The sequence below is a fragment of the Malaya genurostris genome, chromosome 1 (assembly GCF_030247185.1).
Source record: "Malaya genurostris strain Urasoe2022 chromosome 1, Malgen_1.1, whole genome shotgun sequence".
Taxonomy (NCBI): domain Eukaryota; kingdom Metazoa; phylum Arthropoda; class Insecta; order Diptera; family Culicidae; genus Malaya; species Malaya genurostris.
Genome location: NC_080570.1, coordinates 119,799,619 through 119,818,440, shown reverse-complemented (window position 1 = coordinate 119,818,440; position 18,822 = coordinate 119,799,619). Strand labels below are relative to the sequence as shown.

Sequence of the window (18,822 nt, the reverse complement as noted above, 5' to 3'; positions counted from 1 at the left end):
AGGGAAAGGTTGTCAAAGACATCAAACCTGATGGAATAAGATAGCTAAAACGATGTACGTAGAAGGTGTGCGCCGCCTAATGAGCCGTGTTACAGAAAAAATTCCTTCGAAACCGTGACGAATAATTTTATCCGTATTTTTTCTTAAAAGTATGAAGAAAACGCTACATTTGTATAAAAAAAGATCTTGAATTCAATAATAAATAACTGAAATACAGGCAATTGTCTTTGTTTCAATTCTATCTGAAGCAAGCTTTACGTAAGTTTCATAACATAACTGCAAAACAACCAAACGAATCGCCAACAAGTTTGGCACATGTACCAAAGGTGGAAATCGACACTTTTCGAAGAGCACAGATACTTTCTACACTACTCAGAGGTCATCATAAGGGTAATCATGGAGGAGAGCTGTAGTAAGTTCACTAAAAAACGGGGAGTTCAATGTGAAATTTATTCGACGAGAAACGATGCTTCTTCACAAATACAGATAATACTTTTATATCAAAGAAAATTATAAGGTTATTTTAAGGGAAAGGGAGTGTAGCAAGTGCCCCAAACATGGTAAGTGTAAGGTAAAATTGATCGAATTTTACGGAAAACATAACAACAAAAAATTGACCCGATATGACGAGAATACCGTGAAAATTATTATTATTGTGAGATCTGAGAAGGGACACTGGCCGTTGCAGTCTGAGTTGTGCTTCATTACAATCTAAGTATTTCACTGGGCAGGACAATTTCGAGAACTTTTTTGCGGCCTCGCCTTTACGAAACATTTCCAGGCACCGCTGGGAAATTGAGCTAGTAATTTATATTCTAACTGAATGCTTGTAGAAATCATTTAAATTAATTTTAGAACTAACAACACAGACGGATGTTCATGCAAAATAATAAAAAGAGGTATCATTTCACTGCTAGGTGGATAAAGCGCGTTTTTATTATAGAACTTTGCTCACCCGGACCATTGCCTCTTGGTTTGTAGAACTCTTTTGGCAACACTGCTTCACATTCTTCAACAAACCATCAACAATCGGCGATGCGTCATCAGTCAAGAGAAAGAATGGTTCATAAAGGCCCAGTCTAAGTAACCTTTGAAAAAAAATCACAAACCAAACCATTCTCTCTCTCTCTCTCTTTCGTACCTTTCCGACAAGTTGGCTCACTATAAGCACCGTGTCCCATCACACTAATGGACGGACCCACCGCAGTGCTCACTGATAACGCGCTAGCGACGGAACGGCGAAACGAATTTTTTCACCACCATCGAACGTATCCACGTATTCAGTTTGGTTAGCTCAACTCTAGCGGGTGGCACGGAAATCCTCGAAATGGTTTCGTCCGTTGACGGTTTGTAGTGCGGTTCGAACGTCGTCAAACGTCAAACGTCAAAATGGGCCGTTCCGCCTCCAAGCAATCCACTCCGAACAACCCGTGGGAGGCGGAAATAGCCCGGAAGAAACGTCGCGAACAAAGTGCCCGGGATCGGGCCAAGGAAGTGAAAGCCGAACGGAAACAGCAGGAGAAACGGAAAAAACGGGCCGAAAAGGAAGCCAAGCGGGCTCAGAAAAAGAACCGGAAAAAACGAAAATCAAAACTGGAAGACCTGAAGGACAGTGAACCACCGCCGATCGTGCGGAAATCGAAGGCCAAACTGGAGGAAAGTGATTACGATTCGGAAGCGATTCGCCGGATGCAGGATCAGCTGGCGTTCAACAGTGATGTGTTCGTGCTGAACCAGCTTCTGCTCGGGGTGCAGTTCTACGGGAACTATGAAAGGTAGTTTCGGTTTATTCCTGGAAGTATGAAATCATTCTCTCATCTTGTTCGGTGGAAAGCTGGAAAGTGTTTTCAATGTAGCAACACCAAAAAAAAAAAATGGTTTGATTTGATTGGACCGAAAAGCAGTGTGAAACCGTGTTTCCTTGAAGTGAGATGTGCTGCCGCTGCTGCTGCGTTATCAGTCCCCGATTCGTTTGACGACAGTTGTTCGATAAGATGATCTCTGAAGGGTGTGCAAAAAATGAAAAATTAAGTGGTTTCGATAAAATCATGACAATTAATGCCAACTCATTTTCCACGGTGAAGGTGGGAAAAGTGTTGATTAGAGAGGCGAGGAAAATTGGTTTAGGAATCCAAAATCTACGGAAGATGAATTCGAATGTGCTTCTGTTGAAATTTACCATCAGGATTCGTTCAAAACATTTCGCAACTAGCGCTGAAAACAACGAAGCGTTCGAGATCGTCGAAGAGTTTGTTGTAGTTTTCAAGTGCATTTGTTCTACTATTGTTAGGCTACTGACCAGGAGAACGTGGAAAGTGAGAGACTTGAATTCCGAACACTAATCAAATCAACTTGACGGGGCAGAGTAAACAAACTTTGTGTTTGTTTGGATTGCAACATTGTTATTGACCTACTGATGTAGTATCCAGTGTTGATCAGATTAAACTACTTTCTGATAAGTTTGTGGAAATGGAATTCAGTCATGATATCATATGGTTTGCTAAATATTTACTATTTTTGTTCCTAACCGGTGAGACTATTGAGGAGAGTGTTGAATATACTTGGACGAAATAATCGGTATTTGCTAAACAAAATTAAGCTGAACATTTTATCAAAACTTAGACGATTTATATTTTTCATCACTGAAAAATCGTCAGAGAAAACATCCCGAAACTCTAACATTCTTCGTACCGTGACGATGCTCTACTAACTAACAACACATTGGAATACATTGCAGAAAGCAACCCGATTAGGTAGCGCGAAACACGTGCATGATACTGTGCACGAGCCGGTTCTAGTTTATACTGTATCACTATCTGCTGCTGCTGACCCCACACGACTATTTTAAACATCCGTCTCACTAATTCTTCTTGCTCTGTTTCTCGTTGAGACAGGACGGATAGAGAGTTTTTATACTTTGTCGTATGCCACAGTTACTACATAATAGGTTACTGGACTATTTTCAATCCGGGACGACGAGGGACAAGGATTCTCTCTCTTGCAACAGTTACTGAAAAATCAAACTGTGCTGGTTTTAACAATGTGTTTTTAATTTCGAGTTGTCTTGAACTCAGCTTTTCGTAGGTAGAAATTGCAAACAAATTATGAAAATTTTTAAGCCATCCTGCCTTACCTTGGTACAGAGTAGGGGGAATAAGTCAGACGAATGATTGGAGCAGTCATGAAGCAGTATGAACTTGAACCGGCACGTGCACAGTATCATGACGGTGTTTCGCGCTACTTTTTCGGGTTTCCTTCTAGAATGTACTCCCACATATACCAGAGTATAGTAGTTGGTAGAGCATCTCCACGGGGAAGGTTGAAAGTTCGGGTCTTTTCTCTGACGATTCTTCCTAATAAATTTTCATTTTTTAGCAGCATTCATCTATCCTCACTTCTTGTTTGATTATTGTTGCCAGTGATGAATACCCGATGTCATTTAGATTCTATTTTTATTTTAAAATTCTGACCTTTCTCCCGATCTGTTCTTTTAAAGATCAGTTTATCAGTGATCTTTGAATCACAACAATAAAAATCGCTACTAATCTCCCGTCACAGAAAATCGGTAGTGATTTTGAACTTAAATTATTCTTGATTCATGTAAGATCAATCATTGGGTGATTCGATCAGCTTTGAGCGTTGCGGGAGAAAATCACATATGAACAAGATCAAACATGAGTGTCAGATGATTTAAGTCTAAAATCGTTGATCCCCCAACGAGGGTTATGAAAATTAGTGCAACAGTAAGCCTACAGGAATAAGGAAAACGCGACATTTAAAATCATGAAAAGGGGAATTCCCTTCATTTCATGGATAATTAAGCTACCGGCAGTAAAATCACCACATAGTTGTTGAAGCGATGAAAAACTTTGTTTTATTTCCAGCTGGTTAAGATTCACACTCATGCACTATTTAGATTCAAATAAAGTGAAATTTTGCATGAATGTGTTTTGTAGAAGTAACAGGAGCGCAGAATTTTGCATGTCTCGAACACACAGCGGGCACCAGCGTTTGATTGTCCCGTTTGAATCGGCGCCTCTGTTACTTCTGTGCAAATTTTTCAAGCTTAATGTTTGCTTTGTGATTGGGCTTTTAATAATGTTCTCTATAGAAAGGTAATTAAATTGCTAGAAAGCCCGAACGCCTCTGGGCCCATAGGGTTATATATCATTCGACTCAGCTCGACGAGATCGGTTGATGTCTGTGTGTTTGTGTTCGTGCACTTTTCAAAGATGTTTTACCACTCAATTTTCTCGGTTTGAGATGGCTGAATCGATTTGAACAAGCTTTGATTTGTTTGAAAGCTACTACAGAACCATTGCTAAGGTTCGAAGATAAAATGGCTGTAACTACTGGTTCCATAGATATAATGATATAAGTGACATAACCAACAAAACGCGTTGTTTTTTACTGCTTAATCTTCTCAGAGATGGTTTAGCCGAGTTTTCCAAACCTAAGTTCGTTTCTGAAGATATAATGGTACAAGTGATGTAAACGACTAACCGCACATCTTTCATCGGTTAAATTTTCTCGAAGATGCCAGAACAAATTTCAATGAACTTAGGCTTATTTGGAAGCTAACATATGTTACTGCAGTCTACCAAGACCTATACCAACGCAATAAATGTGAAGAGTGATTTTTTTAAAGAGGTATAGGATTTGATTTTCAAAAAATAAACAAAAAATTTGAGAAAATTTATGAAATCTTTATTGAAATCTATTGGTATAGTCAATATAATTTTATGTTTGAAGATGATTTCATGCAAATGTTGGCCACGGTTCCGCTTTAGACTGCCCATGCGCGAAATCAAATTTTGGCACACTCTCTCCAATACATCAGCCGGTATTTCACAAATACTGCCACCGGCTCATAATCCACACCAAACAGTGACTTTTTGCCTTTCTCATATAGAAAGGTTATGCAATCACTGTGAAAATTGACTTTTGAACCGAGGCCCGGAGGGCCGAGTGTCATATACCATTCGTGTATGTGCGTATGTGTGTATGTATCGCTTTTTTACACAAACTTTGCTCGGAGATGGCTGAACCGATTTTCACAAACTTAGATTCAAAAGAAATGTCTTGTAGTCCCATACAAAATTCCTGAATATTATTTGGATCCGACTTTCGGTTCCTGAGTTATGGGGTAAAATATGCAAAAAATGAAAATATGTGTTCTAACTTTTCTCATAGATGGCGCGACCGATTTTCACAAACTTAGGTTCAAATGAAAGGTCTTGTAGTCCCATATCTGAAAAGGGTGAAAAATCGTAAAAAGTTTTCTAAATCGACCTCAAATATTCTCCAATTGATAGTTTTCATCAGTAAACGGTCAAACAAACCGATTCCGGTTGTTGTTTTAAGAATCAAAGAAAATTGTTTTGAAGAATACCACACAAATGAGAAAGGCATCATTACACCACTCTAGGTGGATTAAAGCAGGTTTTTGGGATGCATTGATAGCTTTTGCAATGCTTCTGGCTGGTATTCACTCCAAATATTGCTTGTTGACGTATCTATTCATTCAGAAGTTCTGCGCTGAAGGAACACATTTTTTCGATAAAAAAGTGGATTTTCCTCCAACTTTACCGACGCCTATTCATGATTAAATTATAGACTAAACGACGATCCATGATTAAATTAAAGACCAAACTGAATAGGTTTGACAATGACACAAGACACGATTCACGCGTTATCTGTCAAAAACAGTGTTGCCAAAAAGATATCAGCAAAAAATCATCATTTAAAACGTGAACAATGCCCTTTGATGTCACACGACCTTTGGAAACTATTGCAACTTAAATCCAATTATCAGAAAAAGTGAGAAAAAAAACATAATAACCTTAATCTCTTAGCTCCACTAAAACACGCTTTTAGGAAAGTTGACATAGTTAAAAGATCGAACAAGAAATACACAGCAAAAAAGAACGTAATCAGCGAAACGGTTGAATTTTACAATAATGATATAAATATACGTAAAACATACCCCACCTTTCAAGCTAACGTGTGAATTTATATTTGACTAAATGACTGCAATCTGTTGGCGGACAGTATGTCATCATTTTGTTTTGCTCTTTCGGCACGTCAGCATAGACATGGCACTTCGGTTCCCCGTAAGTGATTTATAAATAGCAAATACTTTACGTCTGCTCAGTGGTTTATGTTGAACCATTAGGTGGCGTTAGCAGTTCAACATGAACTGCTGACGCACTGGTGAGCTGAATGCGAAAAAAGATTTGTCCGAAACTATTGCTTGAGTGCCTGGAGTTGTAGCGTATGGCTATGCGTCCCAGGGTGCAAGCGGCGCACGGACAGCGCTCCATTCATCGCTGTGTGTGATGGAATCCCATCAAATTTTTACTCCAGGTACTCAAGCAATAGTTTCGGACAAATCTTCCATTCCGGTGTTAGAACTAACTGTATGAGAAAATATCAACACAATGATACACATTGCGTGAGAAACCGTCGTGGGCAGAATGTGACAACTTCTCGTAACTTTACTTTTGCCGGTTCGGACAGTAAATGGCAAACGAACTTTGCCTTTACTTTCTGACATATCAGAGACTCGGATGACTCGTATCGCTAAGATGCCTAAGTTCGACTCCTCTGGTAAAGGGTAAAAGTTTAGATACGAGAAGCCTTCTGCTTACTTAAAATGACCCTTGGCACGTCTCACTTTTCCGCACTTTCTTCTTCACATCCTTGCTCTTCCTTGAGTACTATGGCTCTATGATTTCATATTCTTTCTCCTCTTATAATCTCCAGTTAGTTTGATATCGTTAAAAAACCGAAAAAAGTAAAAATTACTGACTGACCAGAAGTCATAAATAAAAAAGTAAAAAGTTAGATTTACTGTAAAATTGAGTCATTTTGGCGATCATATATGTCGGTCTCAGAAGACGTAAGTTTACACGATTTTTTTCTAGGTGTGTAATATAACATAACAAAAATTTACTGAATTCCACTTGTCACTCTAAACTTTAGATAAATACTAATCTGATTATGGACCGAACCAAAACCAAAAACTAAATAAAACTCAGAATAAACTGAACAAATACAACCAACAATGTACATTGTACATTTAAGGCTTTAAAAATCATGCGAATTCACGTACCGCATAAATAACCGCATAAAAAAAACGGCATAACTCTGAAACTTCGCATAAAAAAGTCGCATAAAAAACCGCATAAAAAAAGACGGCATAAAAAAGACCTTAGTGTATTTGGAACCTGTTTAGCGGAAGCAATTCCGAATACAAGCAATATAAATCCGATCGAAAATGTTTCCTACACCCTAAAATTCAATTTTTCTTTGTCCAGCCTCTGAAAATGACAACATTTCTATAAAGCTTTTGAAAATAATCCCCGGTCTTTCTCATTCATTTGGGCACAAATTTTCAACAAAATTTTACCCTGGTATTCATTTCAAGTGCATAAACATAACCCTTGTAGTACCCATTTTCAAGAACGGAAACTGTTACAATCCTTGCAGACATCAAATAGCTGAGATCAACCATTATAGCACGTTAAAAGAAAGTTACATCCAGTGTTGGTGATTGCCGAAAATTTCACAGAAGCTGCTATATTGCTATCTATATTGTATACAACATTTTCAATCCGGTAGAAGATGCTACAAGAACTCGAGTCTCTCAATGCATGAACCGCGAGAGAATTTTTCTACATTCCTTCGCTCCACTTCATACTCTGAGTATTTCACGGCCCTTAAAAAAATTGCAGTCTGATAATGATCGCCGCTGTGTGGAATTTCCCAAGAGAGAATCGCAAGTTGACAATTATCGCAGAAAATCGAGTCGATGATTCGACTTGATGATTTTCATACTAGGTTGCAATATTTCAAAACCCTTGTGTGGAGCATTCACATACATTTTCATAGACACAACTTATACAAAGATTATATGCACATAGTTAGAATAAGCGGCAATAGTAAAATGATTCTATCGCAATTATCAACTGCCTGTATAGAATCGGATCGCGAAACGAGAATAAGCGACCGTTTGTTGCTTCAGAGAAGATCCCCACAGCGGCGTGCCGACCTTTGATTCTCAGAAATATCATCGAGAGAAATTCGCTCTCGCACTGGTGTCGATTCTATGTTAAATGAGCCATGCCGTTTTTTTGTTGTTGCGATGATTTCCAACTCTCTTTGATGGCACTGATTCAATCGTTGAAGAGTTGCCAGCGAACGTTCTTTGATACGATAAAAGCCATCCTTGGTTACATCACTTAATGATCACTAGCAGCAGTGGTGCTAGATATATCAATGAATGAGCCTTGTGTCGGTTTTCCTTTGATAACTTTTTATACAAATGTCGGATTGTTTTGCGGTCTTTGAACTTTTACTACTAAAATAACAAATATTCTGATTTTTAGTTAGTCTACTGATAAAAACTGTCAAATGGAGAAGATTTGAGGTCGATTTAGAAAACTTTTTACGATTTTTCGCCCTTGTCAGTGATGGTATAAAATGTTTAACACACTTTATGCTATATTTCCGGATCCGGATGAAATTCAGGAATTACGTATGGGACCACAGGACCTTTCATTTGAAACTAAGTTTGTAAAAATCGGTCCAGCCATTTCCGAGAAAAGTTAGTGCAAAAAACGATACATACACACACAGACATTTTGCGTACTCGACGAACAGAGTCGAATGGTATATGACACTCGGCCCTCCAGGCCTCGATTCAAATGTCGGTTTTCACAGTGATTGCATAACCTTTCTATATGAGAAAAGCGAAAAGTGGTACGTCGGTTACGTCACTTATACTATTATATCTCCGGAACCATGAGAGACAGCTTTTTGATCTTCAAACTTCATCAATGGTCCATTCGAAGTTTTCTAACGAACCTAAACTTTTGAAAATTGGTTCAGCTATCTTCGAGAAAATTGAGCGGTACAAAAATCTTTCAATGTTGCAATGTTTTCCAACAATTCTTTTATTATTAGAACAGTAAAAATCTAATGAAGAGATACTTCCGAATATCTCTGAGTTTCTTCAAACTATTTAGTATATAGAACATTAATGTAGTTTTCGCTTGATGCCAAACCTAACCCAGTTTCCACCCTAACAGCTGTCAATTATTTTTCATGTACCATTCATATAGAACTCGATTCACCGTCAGCTGCAGTTCAATGATTAGTTGAACCGAAACAATAAACGTCCAGTCGCACTACGGCAACTATAATGATGTTAGTTTTCATATTAGTAAAAAATCATGTTCAAATCAGAGCTTAAAATTGTCACGCATTCTCAATGAAAGAAACCATTCCAACAACTTCATTTTCAATATTTTACTGTCACATTCGTAAATGACCGACACCAGTACAAACGAGGAGAGACGAAGCATTTTCGTTTCTCATTGAAAAAATGAGAGAGTATAATTTGCAATGTCACTCTTTCCTATATGACAAGACGAAACCAAACTAGCGTCTTCAGGGAGCATTAGTGATGTCTGATTTTTCGCATTAGTCGATTGTTAGGTTTTCGATTAATAAAAGAAGAATCGACTAGTGTAATCGATTATTATTACGCATTAATCGATTAATGAAATTAATCCACCAAATAAATAAAGCAAGCAAAAATAAAAGAAAATGTGGTTGAAATGTTGAATTCAGAACCTGGAATCTATTCTACCTATATTCTGAGCTTCATTTCAGGTTTAGTTTTGTTTAAAAATTCAATTTCAGAATTTAGATCCAGATTACAGGTTCAGAAATTCAAACTATGACGTAGGAACTGAATGCTAATTCCGGATTCTGGAACTGATTTTTTGACTAGATTTGGGAACTGTATACCCTTAATTTACGTTCGGAATTCTAGTTTCACTTCATAATTCTGGTACATCCATTTTCAGCATTTACATTCAGAATTCAAAACAAACTAAATTCAGAACTTGGATTCTGGAACCAAAATATTGCGTGACACTTTATGCTTACTTCATTTACAGATCAATGCAAACAGTTATCAATTAAAAAAATTATCTTCTCCCACTTTAAGAGCAAAACAAACCAATGACGGTGAACCTGACAACACTTTTATATCCATTATTTATTATTGAATTTTAAAGTCTTGTGTTAACTTATGCCAATTTCAACCAATCGTGAGCTGGTCAAAAACTGACTCTAAAAGTGAATATAAAGTTGTCTGGTCCTGTCCTAGAGCTCAACCGACGACACGACCAGGTACTCCGAAGAACAATCAGAATAAAAAGTGATCGTGAGCGATTTACCGTCAGTTACCAGAAATATTGCGACCCCTTGATAATGATAAAAATAATGTTCTGGAGCAACACTGTTTAAGTTGCTATGAAGTAGTTACCTAGGAGCCCCACAATAAATAAACAAACCATTTGAAGAAGTTCTATAAATTAATATTAATATACATTTTGTTTCATCAGCGCAAAATTTGATTAAAACTCACTAATTATTCTGAAGAGATACACAATTTAAGGACAATAAATTGACGAAAAATGCTATTGGCGGAAAAAACGAAATAGTATGAAGAAAAGGATTGATAATCATGATCGTTTGATTGTGAAAGTTGTACGTTAACCATGACTGGAGACTTGTACCATTTCTATAAGATGAACATCACGCGCACTTTACGAAGGCCTCCAAATCACTGAGAGTAGAATTAGAGGAGTAACTGTAATTCAAAATATGACGGCGTGTTGTTTCACAACATGTACGCTGGTTGATAAGGAGGGTTGAACGATTTGGAACAAATAAAGAAGTGGCGAATGAAGAATGATTTGGCGAACAATTGAAATCGTTTTACTTCAGTTATTAGTCATTAGTCATTAGAAAAGAACAAATATGAGTTCTGTATTTGTACCGATGAAGTGCTACTCTGGAAAAAATTTAAAAAATAAAGTCAAACCTTAAAATACCTTTGATTCGCTGTAAACGATTTTTCTTTGCATGTCGTAGAATAGTATTGATATACCGATTTTACTCCGCTTTATCATTTATGTGTACTAAATTTTGATTATTGGACAGATGACTTCAAACTCCACCACCTTTTAAAAATTTATTAACAAAGTAGATAGTCTTGATCAATCTAAGTCGTTACATCGTTACCTAATACCGACAACACATTGAAAGTACCTAATACAATAAATCCTGGTCACATACGGCAACCATATAGCGCTGGTTTCAAAAGCCATTTTTTGCATGTTTGAGCCCCAGCCAACGCTGACGAAAGCCTCTTTCTGATCAAACTGATCGATCTACGGCTCTAACAGGTGATGAATACGGAGAACTTGCAACTAATTGCGAAAAAAAGATCTTCCCTTCGAGGCAGTTTGTATTTGTTTACATTTCTCAAGTCTTCAATATGCAGTAACCAAGGTGATGATAACTGTTATTCAAAATCAATAAATCATCATCTTGTGTTGCCAGTTTCAATAGTTTTTCCAACGATTTCATTTTGACATTACCAGTTACTGAGGGGTAGTCAAATTTGCGATACAGTTTCGATAGACGAGTGGCAGGTCGTGTCGTCGGCTCAACCCTAGGCTGCAGACAGAGTGAGCGCTAGAAGATGAGTCGAGCTTGATGCTGAAAATATATTTACAGCAAATCCAAGCATGCCTCTTACTTTTGGTCTGCTAACGTCAGGCACCTGCTCGGCTCGGCTTCTCGCGCTTACTCTATCTGCTCACTCACCTAAGGCTAAACGTTATCTACAAACTGATATAGATCTCGATTATTTGATTGCTATTAATCGATTAGCTCGATGAGTGGCACTGCCGTTAATCGATTACTTTAGTCTTTTAATCGATTATTTTGATTAATCGAGTAAAAAAATACATCACTAGGAGCATCAGCATAATTTCTCATTCTTTCATCGATGTATTGAAAATCTGTGACACTTAGCTAAAAAGAGTGACTAAAATATGACAAATCGATGTAATTACGTCCCAGAACCTTTTTGGAAACCAAAACTACTACAAATTCGAGGGCCAACAAGTAAAATTAATTGTGAAATCTTTTTCTGTCGCTTTCGATTCTCGAAGCTTCGGTTAAATACCGACACTGTATACTATGGGATTTTCACTGAAAACGCAAATGACTGAAAGGGCAAATGAAAGAAAGAACACCATTTTGAAACTACTGTTCCGCTTATGTCATTGACTGGGCATGGATTTCGTTCTCACAGTTTGCAAGCGAAGCTGAGAGTGACGTCAATTTCTCGTCATTTTCGTTTATTTTGAGTGAATGAAAATGACTTTTACTAGCCCTGGTTCAAATATGCATGATATCGAACAATCTCGCAGCACTTTCCACGGTTCTTTGTATTCGAATGTAGCAGTAATTTATTATACACGCTCTTTGAACATAACTCATGGTTTGAGTTGCGATTACTCAATTTCATAAACTGCAACAATATGTCAAAATTTGAGTATGGATTTGAGTAAAATAAACTTGTTGCAATGAGTTCTCTCGCATTTATTCATACATTAGAGTAAGCGTTGAGTTTTTAAACATTTGAGTGAAAAAATACTTCTTGCAGTTCAGTGCGTTTTCATTCTCGGAATATTCTTATCGAATTTAAGAATGCAAGAATACGTCGTTTTCCATTGCCGTTTCTAGTTCCGGTTTTGAAAACATGAATCAACGTCAATCATAGATGTTTTGTGGTTTCAATTATGCTTAGTGAAAAACGCAACATAAGAATATCAAAATAATTCAATTTTTACTCCAAAACGTTTAAAAGGAAACGGTTTTGAATCACTATTTTGCGCATTCAAAAGCAAGAAGAATAACTTTGTATATGAAAATTAACGAAGAAAAATTTCTTCATTTTGAGAGCAAGGAACTCAAATTTTGAACAAAATATTTTTTTCTTATTTTGAGTAAAAATTACTCAAGTTTTGACAATTTCGTCCCTTAACGCAAAAATGAGTAGATGGGTGGTAACTAAAGTTTAGAGTACGTGCACTTTTTATGAATTTGAGTGATGTGTCACTCAATTTTGATTCAACTAGTCTAATATTTAAACGGTGTAAGAAGCAATCAGATCAAACAAACGTGAAAACTTTGTTTATTTTCTTTCGGTGATGTAGCGTAACCATGGTATTTCTGCGACGCTTTTGTATGTTTATCAACAAGGGGCTAATAAAAGTATACTATTACAGAGTTCTCGGGTTCACCATTACTGAACAAGTATTGTTCTTTGTTGAAAAAACAATCACTTACAACTTTGACCACATCACTTCAAGTCAAAAATAGCAACTTGTTTTTTTTTTGAGGATCATGATCTTTATTTATCTTTATTAAACCGAGATCTTCTTGGCTTTTCCAGTAACTACCCATATCCAAGATAAAAACAAACATATAAAACACTTAACTCTTCCAGTTTTATGTTATTTGTTTTTTCCATTTCAATTTTTTTGTTCCTTTTGTGGTTTACCTACTTACGTTTCTACCTAGTTACGTTTGTATAAAAGGAACTTCACTGCAGCATTCTTTCAATAAACTTATAAAACCGATACACTGAAGAAGGATGTAAATAATATTCCGAAATACGTATCTGTATTATAACGTTTGGTACACTTTCGGAAAAATAGTGACTGTGAAAATAGTGACTTTGTGAGAGTGTAATGACGTGACATAGTGGAATTCAACGGTACAACAACAGTACTATTAGTGAGAATATTCTACTAACAGCTCAAACAGAAATTTAGTGATTTTTCCTTGATTATATAAAACTCAAGATTACGAACTCCCATATAGGAAGTTCGTAATCTTGAGTTTATCTTTGTTTTAACGTTATTGAACTGAAAATCGAGTCAGTTTCAAACCAGATTTTAGTATCAGGTTTGCTAAAACCCCCGTTGCTAAGTTCGAAACCAAAACAGTTTCGTGAAAAGTGTTTGTTTGATAACTATACCCCGGGCCAGTTTCAGTTTTCTAAAGCGAAAACGACATGAATATGTGACTCAACTGCCCTGCTAACGAAATATTCGATAATTCACCTATTCTCAGTATTGCACACATTCCTTCACAATGACGCATCGTAAACCACCGACGGAGGTCGGATACCTCCGAAACGACCTTCACTCCCAGGTTGACCGAGTAAAGGCAGTTTCGAACACCAGATACATTCTACTGAATGAACTATCTCTGGCTTCGGCTGATAGTGCAATTCTTCGTCGTCTGTCCTTCCACCAGTTCCCCACAGAGACATCCCGCACCGAAAATAATCTTATCAGTACAGACAAACATGTTTAACGACTAACCGCTATCTTTCCCCCGTTTTTTGCTTTCAGGGAAATGTGGGATGCAGTCGAAAGGAACCGACAGCTGGAGAACAAACACAACAGTAGGATCTCGCGGCACTGCAAAACGGTTATTCTGCCGGATCGACTGCAGGATGCAGTTGATCAGAGAGTTAAGTTTCTTCCGAAGTGAGTAATGACAATATGGTTGTTCGAAAAAAACCGACTAATTTTTTACGGTATTCTAGGCATGGAATTCGGAAGAACGAACTACAGCCTCTGCATTCGCAGACCTGCTACGTCATACACGACAACATCGAAATATCCAACCCGGGAGAGACTTCGGTGTACAGCATATTGACGGATGCTCCCATCTACAAGCTGGAAATCGAAGACGGCCTGGAGGAGAAGCTGAACAGTGCCGGAAAACGGCGTCGAGCTTACTGCCATCACGGGTACATCAAGCTGAAGAGTACCGAATACATCAAACCGAACAATCCGTCGCCTCTGGATGAGATAAACGAGAACGGAGCGAGTGTTTACGGTGATGAACCGAACGGATTGAGTAAACAACAACGGTCGAAGCAAAACAGGAAAAACAGTAGCACCAGTGAAAGTGATACCTTGGATGAAGAAGACGAGGTAGATGACGAGGAAGAGGACGTCCCAGTTGTTCGATTCGGCAAACTAAACTACCGAGATAGCGTAGCGAATAAACCGCTCAAAACGGCCAACGGTAGCATCTACGGAATGAATCTACGTTTACTTATTCCGTCGACCTCGACCAGTTCCACGTCTCCGCCGAGCAGTGAGTACGACTACGCCTACATCACGGCAATCAACACTCATCAACCGCTCAGTATAATGAAAGGAATGTGTGAGGAGCATCCGGTTAGCACCACGGTTCTACCGGACTATTGCGTGACCACCGTAAACTGTCCAACCGAACTGAACCAGGGTTACTACTCGGATGCTGAATCCGATGCCGACAAGCTGGGCTACCTAGCGAAAGGAGGTCTTGCGGTGAAAAGTAACCCCGTAGAATACATCACCGAACAACGGCAGTATCTGAACTCGAAAGGTTTCCTGGCCTACTTCATCAACCTATTCCAGAATACCCTGGCACAGGAGCTGGGAATAGCAACGGAAGATCTGGATAGGGCCACTTGGAAAGGAGCCGTGATCTATAGTGGTTGTTGGGAAATTATCCCGGCCATTCTTTGTCCTTGGCCACGGGAAGCGGTGGAATGGATTCACCGGAAACGTGAGGTTAAAGTGAACCCCTTGAACAAGCAAAAATTCCAATGGCCAACGCCTCCCATGATTCAGAAGGTCAAATCCTTCGGTTGTCACGTCATCCCTTCCGGGTATGCTCCGAAGCAGGGCAACAACCGGTACCGTCAACTGGAGTGGAAAATCGTATTTCCCGAAGCGGAACGCTATCTGGACAGTTGTCTGACGAATACCCAAACAAAAATCTACATGCTGACGAAACTCCTGTTCAAAACGTTTGTCGATCCGGCTTTCACTTCGGGGGTCAGCATGTTCGGTAACGAACACCTACGGGCCCATCTGTTCTGGCAATGCGAGTCCAACTACGCAGCCTGGCCGGAAGACTATCTCGGGGAAGCTTTGATGCGTTTCCTAAACGCCCTACTGGATCGCATTAAAACGCACAAACTGCCGGACTACTTCCTGCCCAGTCGGAATCTGTTCGAGAACATCCCCGAAAAGGTACTGGTGGAGTTACACAAACGGATCTTTCGGATTACCGAAAATCCGGTGATGCACATTCTGGTAGCGCTTCGGAACATGAAACTGCCCGGCGGGAATGTCACTTTCTATCCGAAGATCCGCATCAAGCGACTGTACTCGGTGTTGATCATCGAAAATCCTCTGAAGATTATCAATCCGCTGATCGGGGACGATAGCGAGAATCTGGCCGCCGAGGATTCCGCAGACGACGATGGGTACGAGAAAGAGGTTGCGGTTGGATCGATGGCATATTTCAACCAGCAGGAGGTGGAATCACGTAAACAGAGGACCCGAATCGTGCGGTTCATGGAGAAGGAAAAGAAGAAACAGGACCAGAAAACCATCGAAGAACGACGTGTTTCGGTGGATTCAATCGATTTGATGGTTAGTGGTCTCGGTCGAACAATTCGGGTGTAAATCTAGTTTAATCTAGTTCTTTTTCAATTCGCAGTTCAGTCCTCTGAAGCACATGGAAAACATTCGCCGTCAATTGATTTACAACATTTTTGTGCAGCACTTTATCGACATGGCCCAGACGTCGTACGTCTTTCGATCGCTCAATCAAGGATTGATCTATCTGAAACAGGCGGAACGGTTGTGTAGTCTACTGAGCGATGACCATGGAGTGGAGGAAGCTCGCAAGTTTCTGTCGAAGATCTACAGTTTGCGTGGGGAAATTCAGAAAACTATCCACCACACCAGTTACGGACCGGCTCTGCCCAAACGCTCCAGTATCGCTCAAAGTCCCCAGAATCGACGGGTACGCATGAAGTCACCGAAGCAGACGGGGCGTCCTTCGTACACGAACCTTAGTCCGGAGGTGCCCCAGTCCCCTGCGGATTCACCGTGGCAATCACCGGAAAATGACCGCCGACGACGAGCTGTCAAACGGGTTTCGGTGCAGGTTCATCCGGGACCGTCAAGCTCGCGGCTGAACGTGCCACCGACCACCGACCAGGACGACATTTCCCGACTGCTCGGGAATGTGTCCGTTGTTTCCTAGACGGCCTAGTTGTTAGATTTGTCTCGTGGTTCAGGAACTACTACTGTGATATCGAAAAGGTTTTCAATAAACGCTTAACCTAAGGTTTTACGTTAAGATTGAATGGTTGAGGACTGGAAGATTTTTTTTTTTTTTTGCGACACTGGAAGTTTATTTATCTAAATTGTATCTGTTCCACAAACCAATTTCTTCGAAATACTTCTCCAAGTTGATTCAATAATCCAATTAACTCTGTTTTGTAAAGCCTAGAAGCGTTTATGATGGTTTCGATTCTCTGCACGTTGGATTTTAGTATCGCATCTTCGAGCGCTACATTAAACAATCATTTAGGGAGTGCATTCCTCTGCTTCAATCCATCTAAGAAATAGTGGTCGTATACTTCAAAATGGAATGTACTCATTTTTCTCAGAGATGGCGTTACGATGTTCACAAGTTTAGGCCCAAGTTAAAGGTATTATTGTCCCATTGGCTACTATTGAATTTTACCCGGAACCGACTTTTGGTTCCTGAGCTACAGGGTGTATCGATTGGTAGGTTATGTTAGCTTACGCGCGATCAAACTTTCCTGTTCCTTTATTCAATAAACAGTTTTGTTTTCAGAGGCTGATTATATATTTTACATTGTTCATTAGAAACTACAGTTCATATTCCTAAAAATTTATAAATTCTGGACAAAGGAGCGCAATAGTAATTCGAGACAATTTTCAGAATTCAGGTTCAACATAAAAGTTTAGAACTCAAATCCAGAACCCAAATTTAGGTTAAAAAATTTGGTCCAGGTCCAGAGCTCAGGTCAAAGTTCAATATTCAAAACCAGAATCAAAACCAGATTCAAGGATCAGAATTCAGGTCCATGTACAGAGTCCAGGACTAAGTTCAGTGTATTGAGGGGCAGAATCAAAGTGCAGGCCAATAATTAAGATCCAGAATCTGTCGTAATCATCTTCTGCATCCGAGTACGCCAGAATCTAGGTTCAGAATTCAGTTTAAGATTCGTGAATTCGTGGTCCTGAATTCATTTCCATGATCACTCAGGTATAAAATCCAAATCCAGATTTAGAGTTGGTGTCTGAATTTTAAAACTGATTACTGAACCTGAATTTTTAACCTAGACCTGAGATCGAGTCCAGTATCCAGGAGTTAAAAGAACGGTTGAGAAAATAATCGATTAGAAAGTAAACATTGGAGCCGTATAATTCTTGAATTGGGCAAATTGGATTAGTTGATGACTAAATACATTGATTTTGGGTATACCAAATCTTCGTTCCAGATTCCGGAAGTGTCGAAAAAAAGTGATCATGTACTCCAAAGTAGAAATCACTAAAATTTCTTAGAAACGGCTGAACCGGTTTTCATAATCTTAGACTCGAATGAAAGGTCTTATGATCCCATACAAATTTTTTAAATTTTGTTTGGATAGTACATCCGGTTCCCAAGTTATTGGATAAAATGTGCAAAATAATGAAAATAACTGTGTTATTTTTTCTTAAAGCTGGTGCGACCGATTGCTACAAACTTAGATTTAAAGACTGTCCCAGAAAGTATGGACGCACTTTGATTTCGCTGTAAATAATTCACAAGTGTTTGATATTCAAATTTTATTCGATATACTGATAATATTAGACTACAACAACAGAATTTGTAGACTAGCTGGCGCTTTGACACTTTTTTCAAATCTTTTTCGTTTGACACTTTTTTCCAATCTTTTTCGAACTGTTGAATGGTTTCGGCTGCCGAGACATGTTTCCTAAGATGTGCCTTCGTTAAGTCCAAAATTCCTCAATTGGTCGAAGTTGTGAGCAATTTGGTGGATTCATGTCT

The 18,822-nt window shown here is 38.9% G+C and overlaps 2 protein-coding genes across 3 annotated transcripts in view; one reads left to right on the top strand and one right to left on the bottom strand.

Annotated features, from left to right (window-relative positions):
* Nucleotides 1–18,822, bottom strand: part of LOC131425619 (CAD protein) — a 62,038-nt gene that overhangs the window by 10,068 nt on the left and 33,148 nt on the right. The window lies entirely within an intron of this gene.
* LOC131425620 (uncharacterized) lies at nt 1,220–17,106 on the top strand. 2 transcript variants are annotated; one of them, XM_058587647.1, is made up of 4 exons: nt 1,220–1,775; nt 14,295–14,432; nt 14,492–16,382; nt 16,450–17,106. In XM_058587647.1, exons 1-4 carry the CDS (start codon nt 1,390–1,392, stop codon nt 16,999–17,001), a joined length of 2,967 nt encoding a protein of 988 aa, XP_058443630.1. In that variant the 5' UTR covers nt 1,220–1,389; the 3' UTR covers nt 17,002–17,106. The 2 variants fall into 2 exon arrangements, with proteins under 2 accessions (XP_058443630.1, XP_058443629.1); XM_058587646.1 differs by having other exon boundaries at nt 16,432–17,106.